Source organism: Vidua chalybeata, chromosome 22 (assembly GCF_026979565.1).
Source record: "Vidua chalybeata isolate OUT-0048 chromosome 22, bVidCha1 merged haplotype, whole genome shotgun sequence".
NCBI classification, from domain to species: Eukaryota; Metazoa; Chordata; class Aves; order Passeriformes; family Viduidae; genus Vidua; species Vidua chalybeata.
The window spans coordinates 7,104,884-7,120,985 of record NC_071551.1 but is presented as its reverse complement, the minus strand read 5'-3'; the positions used below and the strand labels follow the sequence as shown (position 1 = coordinate 7,120,985).

At 61.0% G+C, this 16,102-nt stretch overlaps 1 protein-coding gene across 2 annotated transcripts in view; it reads left to right on the top strand.

The window, feature by feature from the left end:
* The window catches only part of SAMD11 (sterile alpha motif domain containing 11), a 77,252-nt gene that overhangs the window by 55,235 nt on the left and 5,915 nt on the right, over positions 1-16,102 (top strand). For both annotated transcript variants that reach the window (XM_053962809.1, XM_053962810.1), the window contains 4 exons: positions 4,062-4,212; positions 10,812-10,927; positions 11,261-11,339; positions 11,527-12,236. In XM_053962809.1, coding sequence (XP_053818784.1) covers positions 4,062-4,212; positions 10,812-10,927; positions 11,261-11,339; positions 11,527-12,236 — 1,056 coding nt within the window. The remainder of the gene's footprint in view (positions 1-4,061; positions 4,213-10,811; positions 10,928-11,260; positions 11,340-11,526; positions 12,237-16,102) is intronic.

Below are 16,102 nucleotides of genomic sequence, written 5' to 3'. Positions count from 1 at the left end.
TTTAGGATGGGCCTGGGAGATGTTCTTGGGCCCTGGACTCCTTTGGGATGGTCTGGGAGATGTTCCTGAGCCCTGGAGTCCTTTGGGATGGGCCTGGGAGATGTTCCTGAGCCCTGGACTCCTTTGGGATGTGCCTGAGGGATGTCCCTGAGCCCTGTGTGCACTGAGGGGTGGGTGGGCTGCAGTGCTGGCTGTTTGTCGTGCCCTGGTGGTGCTGAAGGGGGTCCTGCAGAGCTTTTCTCCATCTTTGTGGAGGAGTCTGCCCGTGGCTGGCTGTAAATGCTGGCTCCTTCTGTGGCCATCCGTGGGGATGTGCTTTTCCTGCCTGGAGAGGGTCAGCAGCTGCAGTGCTCTGTGCTTTGCAGGGGAGGTGAGGGGAGTCCTTCTGTTGTTTCAGGAGTTTGTGTCCATCTGAATATTGGGAATCTCTGGAGTAAGAGATTTGGGTTGTGGTGTGGAGCAAAGGGGGTGAGTTGTTGGAGTGCCAGCCACCCCTGGCGTTCCAGGATGGGAATGGTCAGATGGTGTTGCTGCCTCCTCCTGGGGCTGGAGCAGTGCCTGGAGGTCCTGCAGTCCCGGGATGAGTCCCACAGGGCTGTTGGAAGCTTTTCCCAGGGATTTGGAGAGAGCTGGCTGCATCCAGCATGTCCTGGGCTGTGCCTAAAGGGGGCACCAGGCGGTTGCAGGATCACGAGCATCCCTCCACAGGTAGAGCATCCCTCCACAGGTAGAGCATCCCTCCACAGGTGCGTGCTTCTCACCTGCCCTGGGCTGAGCAGGGCCTGCTGGCACTGGCCCAGTTTGCCCCAGCAAAGCCGTGCCCTGTCCCGCAGGGGAGGGAGATAACTCAGCTGCATCAGGCAGAGCTGACGTGGCAGAGGTGCTGCTGTGCAGGGGGCTGGAGCGTGTGTGAAGGGCAGAGCCGTGCCAGGATCTGTCCTGTGCTGCTCCCTGCCCGAGGTGGGCAGGGCTGGCACGAGCAGTGCTCAGCAGAGCATCAGCAGGAGCTGCAGGAGGATTCTGCTCCGGAGTGTGAATCCCCAGGGCTCCTTGTTAGGTTAATGAAGAGGCTGTCTTCTTTTCCACTCTGTTTGATTTGATTGGCTTCTCTGGGGGCAGGAAGGGATTGCTGTGGAGGAAGGATTTGCTTATCAGCAAAGGCCGGGCGCAAACCTGCCCCGGCCCCGCGGGGAGGTGGCACCAGCTGGGGCTGGTGCTGGGCTGTGCCAGGCACTGCAGAGCCCCTGCAAACTCAGCTCCTGTCAGGGGAGCCGTGTGCCACGGGGCTGGGATGGCACGTGGACACGTGGGAACACGCGCAGAGGGAGGGACAGGGTGTGACAAAAGGGTGGCACTGAGTGTTCAGCCACGACTGGAGCCGGGCAGAGCTTGGACAGGGCACAGAGCGTGGGGTGTGACCAGGGTTGTGACAGACACTGGCCCTGGGTGGCTGCTGGCCACAGGGACGTGTCCATCCCACCGCTGTGTGCTGGGAGACAGCTGGATCACCCCCTGCCCCCAAATTAATGAGAGGAGCTCGTTACCTTGAGAGCCTGACGTGGTTTTGTGGTGATGATTAAATTCCCTCATCAGCATTTGTTGGGGGGTCACACTGGGGTTTTGGGGTGGGCAGGGGGGGAGAAGGAGCCTGCACAGCCAGACTCGCTCGGGGAACACTGACAAGGCAAAACTTGGTGTATTTTTGGATTGTCTCCACACCACAGGGCTCTGGTTGGGCTATAAATTATTAGTGCCAGTACAAAGCGCAGTTTATCTGCGGGCTCACATGGAGGCACCAATAACATTAATAATTTAAAAAATGTTAATAATTTAGAAATCTTTTTTTTTTAATTGCTTTTCAGCCCCCCCTCCTCCGCCCCCGTTCTCCCAGTGGCATTCATCCCACATTCTGAATTCAGTCTGTCTCCGTGCCTGGAACCTCCATCCGCCAGCGTCCCACTGTCAATCAATCTGATTTCCCAACTGTCAGAGTGCGGGATTGTAAATAACAGATCCTCGGGGGGGCCTGGGCAGCAGGGAAGGGGGGAAGGGGAGAGGAGAGGGGGTGTGAGCGGGGGGTTGTTGCGGTCACTCAGGATCAATGCGGCTCCTGGAGCTGGCTGCACGCCAGCCTTCTAAATTACAGCCGCCGTGGCAATCAGGAGTGACCTGGGTTTTTCAGATAATTAATTTATAAACATTGCAAGGTTGCACGGTCTCCCTGGCTCGGTGAATTCTCTGGGCTTGTTCTGTGATCTGATGGTGTTTGGCTGTTTCTCGCGTACTTGTGCAGTTCAGAATTGTTGTTTCGGTGTTTGTCCCCTCGGCTGGGGGCGTGGGGACAGGGGCAGGAATGCGGCTAGAAAATTTGGGCACTGCTGTCCCCCTTCCTGCCAGCAGAAACAGCAGCTGTGGGAACGTTCTCACCCCAGCATGGGGCTCCAGCCCCGACCATCAGCAAAACGTTTGATGCTGTGATTGATGGAGCTCAGGCTGGGCTGGGCACATCTTGGTGCCAGTAGGGAGGGGTGGCTGGGATTTCCAGAACCGAGGGAACAGAGCCTGGTGGGGAAAAGGGAGACACAGAGATGGGAAATGTGGCATTGCCGGGGTTGTGCAATGCTCCTACAGCAACGTAGGAGCTTTCCAAAGCAGCTGTGGGAAGGGGTGGGTGTGCTGCTGGGTGTGAGGGCTCTGCAGGGTCAGTGTCCGAGTGATCCTGCCCAGGGTGTGCTCAGGGGGGTGAATCTGCCTCTGCTCCTCTCCCCAGCTGTGTTTTGGTTTCCTTTGGCAGGGCGATGGTGTGAGGGAGGTTTCCTCTGCGGGGATGTTTCCTGTGCACCACGTGAACGGCAGCAGAGGCTCTGGGGTGGGATGTGAGCTGTGTGTGCAGGGGCATTTCACACAGGCACCGGGACTGAGGGACTCCTGATGCTTCACTGGGAGAGAGCAGCCCCCTGAGAAAGCCTCGGTGTGCCTGGCACAGGTGTCCATGTCACCTGTTGTTCCCCGAGGCCAGGGCAGGGCAGGTGGGCTGTACCTGCATCACCTGCCCCTCCCTGGGGCTCCTTGGCGTGGGCTTGAGTGGTTCTGGCCTTGCCTGCTCTGTCCATCCCAGGGCACTGTGTGGGCTGCCCTGACCCCTGAAGGGGCTGTGCAGGTGTCACTGCACGGGTGTGACAGGCAGGGTGACACAGGTGTGACAGGCAGGGTGACACAGGTGTGACAGGCAGGGTGACACAGGTGACAGGTCCTGCCGCGGTGCCAGGCTGAACCAGGGCTGCGGTTCCTTCTCACCTGCAGCTGTCTCCAGGCAGCGCTGTGCTCGGGCTGGGAGGGGGTTCCCCTTCTGTACCCCATGCTCAGCTGCTCCGGGGCCCAGCCCTTCCCTGTCCTGGGCAGGTTCAGCCCTGCAGAGCCCCCCACGGGGGTCCCGGGCACAGAGAGCCCCGGTAACCCCGGCCGGGCCGGAGGGGACACGGCGGCAGCGGGACAGGTGCCAGCGCGGCTCCGCTCGGGACCGACCGGGAGAGGGAGTTCGGGGAATGCCTCCCTCTCCTCCTGCTCTCCTCGCTTCCATCCTTCCCTCCCTTTTTTTTCCGCTCCTTGCCTCCCTCCCTCCCTCCGGCAGGAAGGCAATTAAACAGCAAATCCACCCCCCTGCCGTAGTTGCACAATTTCCTCCGCTGCCAAACTCCCTGGGCGGCGGGGGCGGATCGCGCCCGGAGCCGCTCGGCCGGGTGAGTGCCGGGGCCGCCGCTCCCCGCCGGGCTCCGCCGCCGCCCCGGCGCCCGAGAGCCGCCCCGAGCGGCGGGGTGGCCCCGGGGACGGGGGGGGACAGCGGAGCCGCTGTCGCCCGGGGGCTGCGGGCACGGCCGGGAGCGGCCCCGGGGCAGCGCTGTCGCCCGCGGGGAGCCGCGAGCAGCCCCGGAGCTGCGGCTCCGTCTGTCCGTGAGCGTGTCCGTGTGTCCGAGCGGGGCCGGGCTGGGGGAGCGGGGCCGGGCAGCAGCAGCAGCAGCAGCAGCAGCAGCAGCTCCTCATCGCTCCCCTGCTGTCCCCAGATCTGCTCCGGGCGCGGCAGGAGGTGGCGGCGGCGGCGGCGGCGCGGACCCCGGGCGCGATGGAAGCGCACATCCCCTCGGCCAGCAACTCGTCCAGCCAGCGCAGGAAGCAGGGCCTCCCCCAGCACAGGGACAGCCACTTCCCCGACAGGTACCGGGCACGGCCCCGGGGCGGGGTTTGCCCGGGGGCGGGGGGCTCGCACCGGCCGGGAGGGATGGCTCGGGTGGGGTGGGGTGTGGGAAAGGGGGGGGGAGCGACTGGGTCAGGCGGTGGGATGGGCTGGGATGGGCCGCTGGGGAGTCGCCGTCCCTGGAGGTGTTCAAAAAGCGTGTGGATGTGGCACTGGGGACGTGGTTTGGTGGTGAGCGCGGCAGTGTCGGGGTAGTGGCTGGACTCGGTGATTTTAGAGGGATTTTCCAACCTTTGGGATTGTGTCATTCCATGGGGGGGAGGGCAGCAGTGCCCGGCGCTGGGCAGAGCTGATCTGTCCGGGCAAGGTGTGACCGTCTCCTCGGGGGCTTGTGCAGGTGCTGGGGATGCTCCTGCCCCACTCTGGGGTAGTCTGTATGGACAGGGGGGGGGAATCTGAGTGACTGCCAGGCTGGAATGATCCCAAACCTGTGTTGGAGATGCCACTCTCACCTGTTTGGAGGCACAGAGCAAGTTAAGGTGTTGAAGTTTGCATTTTTGCAGCATCCCCGGATAATGAGGGAGGAGAAATGCTCTGAGATGGAAGAGAAAGAGAAGAAGTTTTTTCTTTGTTAGGGAAAAGAGCCTTAGCTTGCCTCTCCCACTGCTCGGAGTGCTGGAAAGCTGATATCCCCCCACCCCCAGGAAATTCTAGCTCGTTTATCTTGCTCTGTGCCACGAGCCATTCCCTCTGCAATCAAGAACTTCAGAGGGAAATTAAATTAAAGCTGCTTGCGTTCCTGACAGGGATGGAGGGGACAGGAGGGGGCTGTGGGGATGCAAAGGCTTTGGATGTCATGGGATGAGCGGTGGAAGGCTCTGGTATTTACACTTCTCTTGGCTTTTGTGTGGGGTGGAGGCAGAGCAGGCTGTGCTATCAGCTCTGTGGTGCGTGTATGGATGTGCTGAGCCCAGAGTTTCCCCCCCATTTAGAGCCTTGGAGATCCTGTCTGGTTTTCCTCCTCTCCCAGCAACACCTTTGCACTGTGGAGGGGCCGGGCAGCCCTGGAAGCCTCTCTCCCACAGCGTGTACTTTGGCTAACCCACCCCATAAATCCCAGCTCCTGAGCAGACCTGGGAGGAATGCAGGGATGGAGGAGCCTCCTGCAGCCGCTCTCAGGAACGTTTCCCCAGCGCTGTGTGGGCTGGAGAGGAGCCAGGCCGGCCCCAGGGCTGCCTGGAAAAGCATCCACGGAAGGGTGGAGGCTGCTCAGGGGAGGTGCTGCTGGCAGGAGGGGCGGGCTGAGCATCGGGAGGTCCCGATAAACCCAGGGGTGTCATTCATTAATTAATTGTTCTTTTTGCTGCTCAGAAACAGGCTGGGAGGTTGGCTTTGTGGGGATGAGGCACACAAACACACGGATATGGATTTTCTTGGGCCAAGGTCCTGGTAGTGGCAGAGTGATCCCTTCGTCTCTTTGCTCCCTGGAGTCAGTGAAACTGAGACATCTTGCCAAAAGCAGTCTCAAGCCACAGTCTGAAGAATTCATTTGGTTTCGTGGTTTTGGTTTCCTAGATCCTTTGGAGATGGATTCAGCTCGGATGCTGGCGTGCCAGGGCCTGGTGGTCTGTTTGGGAAGATGGTTGAGTTCAGTGTTATAAAAAGACTTGGAAGAGGAGAGGGTACAACTGAAAGGTGCCACTGCAACCACTCCAGCCTGGAGCTCTTCCCATCCCCACACTGCTGCCTCTCCTGCAGAGCTGGCAGGTGGCTGTACCCTGCAGAGCTGCTTGGATGCTGCTCCTTGGCTGCTGTCTCCAAGATTTGTTGGCAGTGTTCTGCTGGGGTCCTTCAGCCTGGCGTGTTCCTCCCCCAGGTGCTCATCCCTGCTTCTCTCTCTGTGTGGAGCCTGGGGAAATTTTCCTCTTGAGGGAAAATCTCTCATGCCCTGCACACGGAAGGGGTTGGAGAGGAGCTGAGGCAGGGCTGGGTGAGCTGCTGGGCTCTGTGGTCACTGGGATGGGGCTCCTTGGCTGGCTTGGGTGCATCAGTTCTGTGCTGGGAGTTGTTGGCAGTTGGTTTTTGTGCCTGCAGTGTGAGGTGTGGGGTCTGGGGGTCCTGCCCCTCTCAGGGGAGAAGGCAGAGCCAGGCAGGTGTTGGCTCCGTGCTGCCTGAGCAGGCAGGGGGAGCACAGCTCATCCCCCGGGATCCGGGGGAGGCAGCAGCAATGCCAGGAACACGGAATGCTGCCAGCCTGGGGTGCCAGCAGCACCCCCGTGCCGGGGTCCTGGGAAGCCCAGCCCCTTGGCAGGAGTGAGCTGGGGGTGGGAGCCTGAGAGAGGCACCCAGCGCCTCCCCTGCAGGAGCTGACAGACACCGTGCACCAGCCAGAGGCTTCCTCTGAGCAGAGATGTGCCCAAAATACCCAGCCCGGGTTTTTGGATTCCCTTCCTCCCATCTGCTGTCGCTACGGTTTGTTCTTCCACCGCCTCAGTCCTCCCCCCTGCTTTGGGGGAGGTTTTCCTTTTCCCTGCTGGCTCCTTGGGCTCGGCTCCTGCCCTCCCTGGGCACAGCTCCTGCCCTCCCTGGGCTCAGCTCCTGCCCTCTCTGGGCTCAGCTCCTGCCCTCTCTGGGCACAGCTCCTGCCCTCCCTGGGCACAGCTCCTGCCCTCCCTGGGCTCAGCTCCTGCCCTCCCTGGGCACAGCTCCTGCCCTCCCTGGGCACAGCTCCTGCCCTCTCTGGGCACAGCTCCTGCCCTCTCTGGGCACCACCTCTCTCCTGCTCTTACCCAGCCCAGCCCTGTGTCCCCCTCTCCTCTCTGAAGGCTCTGATGTTCTGATTTTTGCCCTGGCAGGATCTCTCCTCCCTGGTTCCCACCTGGCTGAATGTGCTGCAGAGCAAAAAGGCCAAAGAGCTCGCCCTGATTTAACCACTTGGGTTTCAGGAGCAGTTTGGATTTTGAGGGGGCAGCGCAAACCAGCCCCTCTCCATGGCCAGGCCAGGGCCAGCACGTGTTCTTTTCCTGCCTGGAAATCCCAAAGAGCATTTTTCAGCAAGGCCTTTGATTTTATTTATTCTCCCTTGCTGGCAGTGTCTGGGGATGGCAGAGCAGCAAGGAGCTCTGTGCCTCCTGCCTGTTACCTCGGGTTTAAAGTGTCTCTTCCTATCAAATGCAGAGCAGAAGAAAGCAGAGCTTTCATGCATTCTTCCCCCCACCCCTTCCCCACTTCTTCCATCCGTTCTAAATTTATTTCCATGCCTTGCCGGTTTCAATCTGCATTTCCTGACCCTCTCACATCTCCAGTCACAGCCTGTGCTCCCAGCCTTCCCCCAGAGCTGGGCTTGAGCCAGGGGGGAGCTCTGCTCCAGGCTTGGGAGGATATGATGGGGTTAAAATGAAAGGCTTGGTTTTAACAGTATAATGTGTAACCCCATAATGACTTTAAATATTGATTATTTGAAGGCCATTAGTGCTTATTGTTAAAGAAAAGTCGATACTTTTTAAGCCTTGTGAACCATTTGTCTCCTGTTAAAGGACATATCAAATTTAGCAGCGTGCAGTGCAAATCCCCTAATACCCTGCTCACAAGCCTCCAGCTGGCATTTTAGGGGGGGAAAGGGAAAAGGGGGCAGGGGGAGGAATGTGCAGCAACACAGAATTGCTCTCTTCCAGGGAAGGACAAGGCTTATCAGATGTAATTGCCAGGGGCTAAATTCACCTCCTCGGAGTAGGGCACTGTAATTCTGACTCTGAGCCGTGGAGGAAGAGGAGGAAGGAATTTGATGGGGGATTCGAGGCTGACACCTGGGAGAGGATGCAGGGATCGGTGTTTGCTGCACACCTGTCTGAAAGCACAGCAGCCTTTGTTAAGGTCTCGGGAGCTTTTTACTCTGGGCTTGCCACTTCTTTTCCCAGCTGGCTGGCAAGTCTGGCAGGGCTGCCCAGCCCTGTGCCAGGGCACGACCTGGTGCTGCTGCCTCCCTCTTGTGCCAGCTCCCCGTGCCAAGAATGGGGCTGGCAGGGAGCAGGGCAGGCTCCAGCAGGTTCTGTGCCCGGCAGGGTGGCTCTGAGGGGTGGCACAGAGGGTCTGTCCCTCGTGGCCATGCAGCTCAGGGGCTCCCCAGGGCTCCGGCTGGCCCAAAGCAGGCCCAGGAAGGCAGGGAAGCTCTGAGGGAATGAGCTGCAGAGTCTGGAGCAGATGCGAATTCCTCAGGGATCAGAGCACGAAAGCATAAAAACAACCTGGGATGAGCACTGGGCTGCCACCGAAGGGAGAACCTTTCCTTTTCCAGCGCCCAGCCCTGATCCCATCCCACCCTCTGCTTCCTGGGCACAGACTGGCATAAATCAAGGCGCTCCTTTGTTTTTGAGCTCTCCGCGGGCATCCTGGATCTCCCGCAGGATCCCTTCCCGCACATCCCCGAGGCGGGGAGGAGGGCACGGCCACGCGATGGTTAACAGCGACTTGATTTCCTAAATTGCTTCTTATAAAACGACCAGCACGTCTGCCAGGCTCGTCTCCCCATGATTACAGCTAATTACGATCGAGCGGACACCTCGGAGCCCCCATCACGCCGCTTTAATTGTCCGTTATTCATCCGCGGGGCCGGCCCGGGTGGCAGCAGCACTTGGCAGCCCGGCGACCGCGGCCCCGGCTAATTGCGAGGCCTCGGGGATTAGGGCAGGTGATTACACACTTCACGGTGTAATTACATAAGCATCGCTTGGCTGCTGCCCCGGCTCGGAGCCGAAGGTCGAGCGCGGCGTTACCTGAGATTAATTGGAGCTGCCAGCGGAGCGCGGCGCGGCGCACGGGCGGCATTAACATTTCAACAGCCCCCGATCGATCCGCGCCGCGCCTCCAGACACCGCCGGCTCCGCAATTAGTTTAGAGGAGAGCCAGGGCAGCCGGGGAGGAGGGGAAGGAGAGGCGGGAGACAGCCACGGGGACGGGAGGCGGACGGGGAAGTGGAGGCGGGGATGGGCAGATGGGCACGGGCTGGGCGAAAGGAGGAATTTTGGAGGGGAAGCGCAGCCGGGTCAGAGTTGTGTAGTGGCTGCAGAGAACGGGGATAAAGCTGTGCTGGGAAGGGCTCTCACTTCATGCCCAGGAGTCCTTGTCTGGCTTTCCATGAGCTGATCCATGCCCATGAACGGATCCATTTCCACAAGCTGATCCCTTTCCATGAACTGATCCATTTCCACAAGCTGATCCATTTTCATGAGCTGATCCATTTCCATTAACTGATCCATTGTCATGAGCTGATCCATGCCCACGAGCTGATCCATGCCCATGAACTGATCCATTGTCATGAGCTGATCCATTTCCCTGAGCTGATCCATGCCCATGAACTGATCCATTTCCACAAGCTGATACATTTTCATGAGCTGATCCATTTCCAGGAACTGATCCATTTCCACAAGCTGATCCATTTCCATGAGCTATCCATACCCATGAACTGATCCATGCCCACGGGTTGATCCATTTCCCTGAGCTGATCCATTTCCATGAACTGATCCATGCCCACGGGCTGATCCATGCCCACGAGCTGATCCATGGATGGCCAGGATGCTCCCGTTGTTATCCCCCCACTGCAGTGCCTCTGCACACGCTGTGTTTGTTGCAAAGTCACAGGCACCTTCTGCCTCCCTCTCCCTTGGCCTCCAGCCTCTCCCGGAGCAGATTTTTTCCAGGGAGATACTGTAAAATTAAAACAAACGGCCCCGCACTTGGCTCTGCCTCTGGATGCCCTGCAGAAGGTAATAATGTTGTAAGTGGCCATCAAAAGGAATTAAGAGATGTGCAGCCGGAAAGCAGATTTGCTCGCAGGCTCCCAGGGCAGATTTGACTAATGGAAGAGACCTTGGCTCTTATTCCCTTCCTGCTTTTTTTTTTTTTCCCCTGCCTTCCCTGCTGCTGCAAGTGCTCCCTTCTCTTCCCTGCCTCTTCTCCAGGATTGTCCCCTTCCCACCACACAGTCCTGCCTCTCTGAGTTTTCCCCAGCCCCTGGAATCTGCTCTACCCGTTCTGCCTGGCTTCAGCCACCCTTGTCCAGCAGGATTCCTTCCCACTGACCCCACTGCCCTTCCTGCTCACATCCCTCTCCTGCCTGTATTTTCCTCTGCCTCACTTCCAGCTTTCCTCTCCACGATTAAAGCTTAGCCCAGCCAGGACAGGGTTTTTTTTGCAAGGCAAGCCAGTGATGCCTTCAGATCTTCCCAAACCCACTCTCCAAGCACAGAATTCCTTCTCAGGTGTGAGGTAGTCGAGGCAGAAACCCAAATGTGATGAGGGAGGGGCAGATGGAGCATCCTCAGCCTTTCCCTTTAAGCTGCCATGAACAGGAAAAATCCTTTGGACAGCCCGGCTGAAAGGCCACAGGAGCAAAGGTGGGAAATGTGTGGGACCTGTGGAGTCCTGGCTGCTTTCTTCCCTTTTTGGTTGTGCTGCTTTTGCTTTTTTCTCTCCATTTTAGAAGCTCTGCATGAGGGTGAAGAGGCAGAGAGCGGCCTCTGGGGCAGGATGCAGCTCATCTGCATCCAAGATGTTCTTCCCGAGCCAGGGCCCTTCGGAGCCTCTGGGTTTTCAACACGGCTTTATTTTGTGATTCCTGCAGGGAGATTTCCCACCCACCGCCTCTGCTGTCGCCCCAGAACGCTCCCCACATCGCCCTGGGGCCCCACTTGAGACCTCCCTTCCTCGGGGTGCCTTCGGCGCTGTGCCAGACGCCAGGTGAGCGCTCAGGTGACGCTTGTGGGCAGCCAGGGCAGGGCAGAGGTGCAGCCTGTGACAATGTGCCCTGCAGCCAAGCAGCCCACCCACGTTTTCTGTGTCTCCCCATGACTGCTGTGCCGACTTCCCCCCGGTTCTGCAGCGAGAGGAGCAGATTCCTTGGCTGCTCTTCCTGGCCCTGTGTTCTGGCCACGCTGCCGTGGCAGTGAGGGGTAGCTGAGCTCTGGAGTAAAAAGCAGAGCTCAGGTGCCCTTTCTCCCTCTGGGGAGCTGGCCCTGAGGCAGCCGAGGGCCCGCGCTGACATGAGTAACCCGCAGCGTTCTCCCTGCCCAGGTTACGGGTTCCTCCAGCCGGCACAGGCGGAGATGTTTGCACGGCAGCAGGAGATGCTACGGAAGCAAAACCTGGCCAGGTAGGAGTGGGAAGGGCTGGGTTTGTCCTGGTGTGGGGCGAGCTGGGCACAGACGGCACAGCAGGGCCCGAGCGAGGCCCGTGGGAAGGCTGTGCAGGTGTGGAGCTGCCACCTGGCTCCTGCAAGGCTCGGGGGTGGGGGAGCACGTTCCTCCAACCCCGCGCCAAAACTCCCTGTCCCCACCCAGGCTGGAGATGTCGGCCGAGCTCATCCGCCAGAAGGAGCTGGAGAACCTGCACCGGCAGAGGCTGCTGGCCGGAGACCCCCTGAGCCTGCACCCGGCGCTGCCCCCGGACCACCCCGCGCTGCGCAGCGTGCACGACGTCCCCGAGGGCCACGCGCTGCGCGACGAGCTGTCGCGGCGCAACGCCATGCTGGTGCTGCGGCACAACAACGCCCCGCTGCTGTCCCTCACCCCCGGCGGCCCCGGCGCCGCCACCCCGCCCAAGGAGCAGCCCCGGCGGGCCGGCGGCGGCCGCAAGTCCTCGCAGCCCCGCGCGGAGCCGCAGGGCCCCGGCGAGGCGCGGGAGGCGGCGGAGCCGCGCGCGCGGGACGGGGCCCAGGACTGTAACGACGAGGAGATGAAGGACTCGGAGAGCGACGCCGAGGCCGGCGAGGACAAGGCCGAGGGGCTGAAGGCCGAGGGCGGCTCGGGAGCGGAGCTCAAGGAGTGCAAGGACGGCGCGGGCAAGGCGTGCGAGGCGGCCAAGGAGCTGAGCGAGGCGGCCGCGGCGCCCAGCGTGCCCTGCAGCTCCTCGAGCGCGGAGTCCCCCAGCCACCTGCTCGGGCCCGGCATCGGCAAGGCCGAGGTGAAATACCTCCCTCCAGCCTCCCTGCCCGCGCCCCAGCCGCTGCCCTTCGGCTTCCCCTACACCATGAGCCCCTACTTCCATGCAGGTGAGGCGCCGGGGCTGCGGAGGGGCGCGTTTGGCAGGGCTGCCCTGAGGGCTCTCCCCCCTGCTTTGTCAGGTTCTCGTGTTTGGAAAGGAGGAATTTCTGCAGGGAGAGGGTGGTCAGGTGTTGGAAGGGCTGCTGACGGTGGTGTCACCGTCCTGGGAGGCGTCCAAGGAAGGATGGACGTGGCACTCGGCGCTCCGGGCTGGGGACGAGGTGGGCGTTGGTCAAAGGTCGGACTTGATGGCCTTGGAGGGCTTTTCCAGCCTGATTCCCAGGTGCCCTATTCCAGGGCAGGGCCAGCTGGGCTCGTGCTGGTGCATTTCTGTGCCACAGGCACTGGGAGAGCTGGGCTGGATGGGATGGGCAGGCAGGGAGGTCACTGCCAGCTCTGTTCTCACTGCAGGAGCAGGGGGTGGCACAAATGGGGTCTCGGACCCAGCCAAGAACCCAAATCTGCCCCAGCTAATTACCTGGCAGAGCAATTAGCAGGAGGCAGGACTCGTGGCACACAGGAGGGAGCAGGGGGGGCCGTGCTGTGCTGCTCTCCGCGCGAGGAGCTGCCTGTGAGCAGGCTGCCCATCCCTCATTAGAGCTGCCTCCCAGCCAGGAGGGAGGAAGCGATTTTTCAGCGACAGGCAGGTGGCCAGGATGATAAATATTCCTGCTGCCTTGGGCTGCCCAGCCTTCCTCGCAGGAGCCTTTTCCTCCCGGCCATTAAAGAGGGACGGGCTCAGCTCCGTGGTGCTCGTGGCTGGTGAGAGCTCTGCGGGGCGGCCTGGGCTGGGGCTGCCTCCCCTCCCTCCCTCCCCCAGCAGCGTGTGAGCTGCTGTAATAGCCCATTTGTTATTAGCACTTCGGATTTATAGCCCCAGCACATCCCGAGGCCCCGGCACGGCTCCGGGGCTGGGTTTCCCTGCTCTCCCCTCCCAGGCTGTGCAGCCTGTGCCAGGGCTGGAGGTCTTTTCCCGAGGGCTCTTTGGCTTCTGGCTGGTTTCTCACAGCTCTCCCTGTGGGTTTGGGCCCCGCTGTGCTGCTCCAGAGCAAATCCTCCCACCTGCAAAGCCTCGGCAGGACAGGGAGGCGTGGAGGATGCAACTCTGGGGTTGAGGGGGGACTTCAGCAGCTGAAATATCGAGGGTTGTATTGATCCGAGGGCTGCAGCCATCCCGGGGTGAGTGAAAAATGCATTCTGTGGCTCTGGGGGAACACAAAGCACCCGAGGGCCAGCAGGCAGGGCCGCTCCCAGCTCTCCCCCCGTGCCACACAATTCCTGCAGCCCCCTTCTGCACAGGGACTGCTCCCTCGGGAGGGCTGCGAGGTTCACCCTGGCCTGGAGACTGGAATTATGGAATAACCACCCGGCCAAGGCAGGTGAGGGGGAGGAGAGCAGAGGGGAGAAGCATCCAGCTGAGAAGGACGCTGAGTTTGGAGCAGTTGGAGGAGGAGGAGGAGGAGCTGCTCTGTCCCTGCTCTGTCCCTGTCGTGTCCCTCTCCTTTCCCTGTCCTGTCCCTGCTCTGTCCCTGTCGTGTCCCTCTCCTTTCCCTGTCCTGTCCCTGCTCTGTCCCTGCTCTGTCCCAGTCGTGTCCCTCTCCTTTCCCTGTCCTGTCCCTGCTCTGTCCCTGTCGTGTCCCTGTCCTGTCCCTGCTCTGTCCCTGCTGTGTCCCTGTCGTGTCCCTCTCCTTTCCCTGTCCTGTCCCTGCTCTGTCCCTGTCGTGTCCCTGTCCTGTCCCTGCTCTGTCCCTCCCAGAGCCGGCTCCATTCCCGGAGCTGCCTTCTGGGGCTGTGGCTCGATGACCTCATCTCCTCAAGGTTTCAGCCTCCTCCTCCTCCTCCTCCTCCCTCTGCAGCCCCGTCCTTTGGAAAAGGTGAAGGATGGAGTGTGCAGGAGGCTAAAATCCTTCTATTGATTGCAGTCTGGAGAGCAATTAACGCAGCCCTGTGCTGCTCCCGAGCCCAGCCCTCGCCCGGGGGGCAGGAGGGGTGCTCAGGGAACGGGGAAGGGGCTGGGCACGGGAATGGGGGCAGAGCTGATCGGACCCGGAGGTGGGCTGGCTGCCAGGGGTGGCACTGCGTGCCCAGCTGGCGCCCGAGCTGTCCCCCTGTGGTGCCAGGAGCTCGGGCCGGGCCGTGCCCGCGCCGCCGAGCCGCTCGTGCCGCAGCCCAGGGCTGGCAGCGCCGGGAGCTCTGCTCTCCGTGGCCCCTCCAGCCTCTGCCTTCTCCTTCTGGAGCAGCTGGGTCTCGGGAGGAGGGAGGGGATTATGAATGGGCTGTGCCTGGTGCCTGGGCTGTGCCGGGACACCTGTCCTGGGACGATGGATTCCTTCCAGCCCCGCGCGCCGGGCCCCAGCTGCTGGAACGCTCCCTAATCCATTAGCAGCCCGCTGGACCATCATTTATCAGCCAGGCAGCCAGAGCAGGCCTGCCAGGGAATGGCTGCTGCCCTTTGTGGCTCCTCGCAGAGCTGACATGTCATTATTGGGATGGAAGGTGCGGCCCTGCGGCCGCCTGGCACCCATTTGTTCTCATTGTCCCGGCTGCCAGAGCAGGGGGGGACACCAGGCTGAGCACTGTCCTCCCAAGGGGGCACAGGAGGGAGGGCAGGAGCCCCTCTGCCCCGGGGAGCTCAGGGTGGGCAGTGCTGGGGCTGCTCGGGGCACGCTGAGGGGAAGGGACCGTGAGCAGCCCCAGAAACCCTTGCCAGGGTCATGGCTGAGGGGTGGCAGGGCTGGGCTGGGGCCGGGGGGCACAGCTGGACACCAGCCCTGGCTGAAGGTACCCAGGGTGGACCTGGGGAAGGTCTGGTGAGTGTCCTGAGGGGTCTGGGTGGGAACAGAGCGCTGGCAAGGAGGTGTGAGGAGAGAGGAGCAGCACTGTCCCTGCTCCAGAGGCACGGGCAGAGCTGGCAGAGGCAGCAGCCGCCACAGAACCCCAGGAGGGGTCGGGTTGGAGGGACCACTGGAGCTCCTCTGGTCCAGCCGCTCTTCCAGGATCTCCTGAGAGCCCCCTCTGGGTTGTGGGGAGCCTTGGAGAGCTGCAGCCAAACCATCCTGGCTCTGGGGCTGCCACTGCTGCTGTGGCTGTGACAGGGATCAGCCTGGGCTCTGGGGCTGTGCAGGGAGCAGCCAGAGCTGTCCCCTGCCCAAGCCGAGGGGTGCAGCTGCAGGAACAGCCAGGGGAACAGGAAATTGGGAAGGGAGATGTGTGGAAATGATTGCAGAGCCTCTGCCTGCTCCCCGTGCAGGCTCTGCTGGTTTAAAGCATCTCCTTGGCACGATAACTTCCCGTGCACATCCCGAGCTTCTCCTGCTTCCCTGGATGTGCTGGAGGCTTTGTAGGGAGCGTGTGGGGCCCTGCTGTGACTCTGCTCCTTTCCCTGCCTGCTCCCTCAGCCCTGGGCTATTCCCCAGGGAATTGGCTGCTCCCTGGCCCCTCGGCCTGTGCTCCCCACCGTGGTTTTGTTTAATCCATTTTTCCTTTGCCAGTCCATGTGCTGTCCCAGCTGCTGTGGGCAGGAGCAAGAGTTATATCCATCAAATCCGCCAGGGAAAAGCCCCAAGCCCACAGGACAGATGATTTTGTCATGACAGGCTCCTGGGAGAAATATTTTTTTCTCCTGGCAATTCCATTCTCCACGCCCTGAGCAGAGCAGCTCATACCCCTCATAAACTCCCTGCCTGAGAATCCTGGGCGTTCTCATCCCTATAAATGTCCTTGTGCTCTCCTGGTCCAAGCACCCCACAGCAGCCAGTTCCAGGTGTTAACAGTGGCTTTCCCCCGCCCTAAAGAGGTGTTTTGTGGGGTTTGGTTTGTTCTGTGTCCTCGCCTTTCCCCCCCGCAGCAGCTCTGCATTACTGAGGTGTTCCTC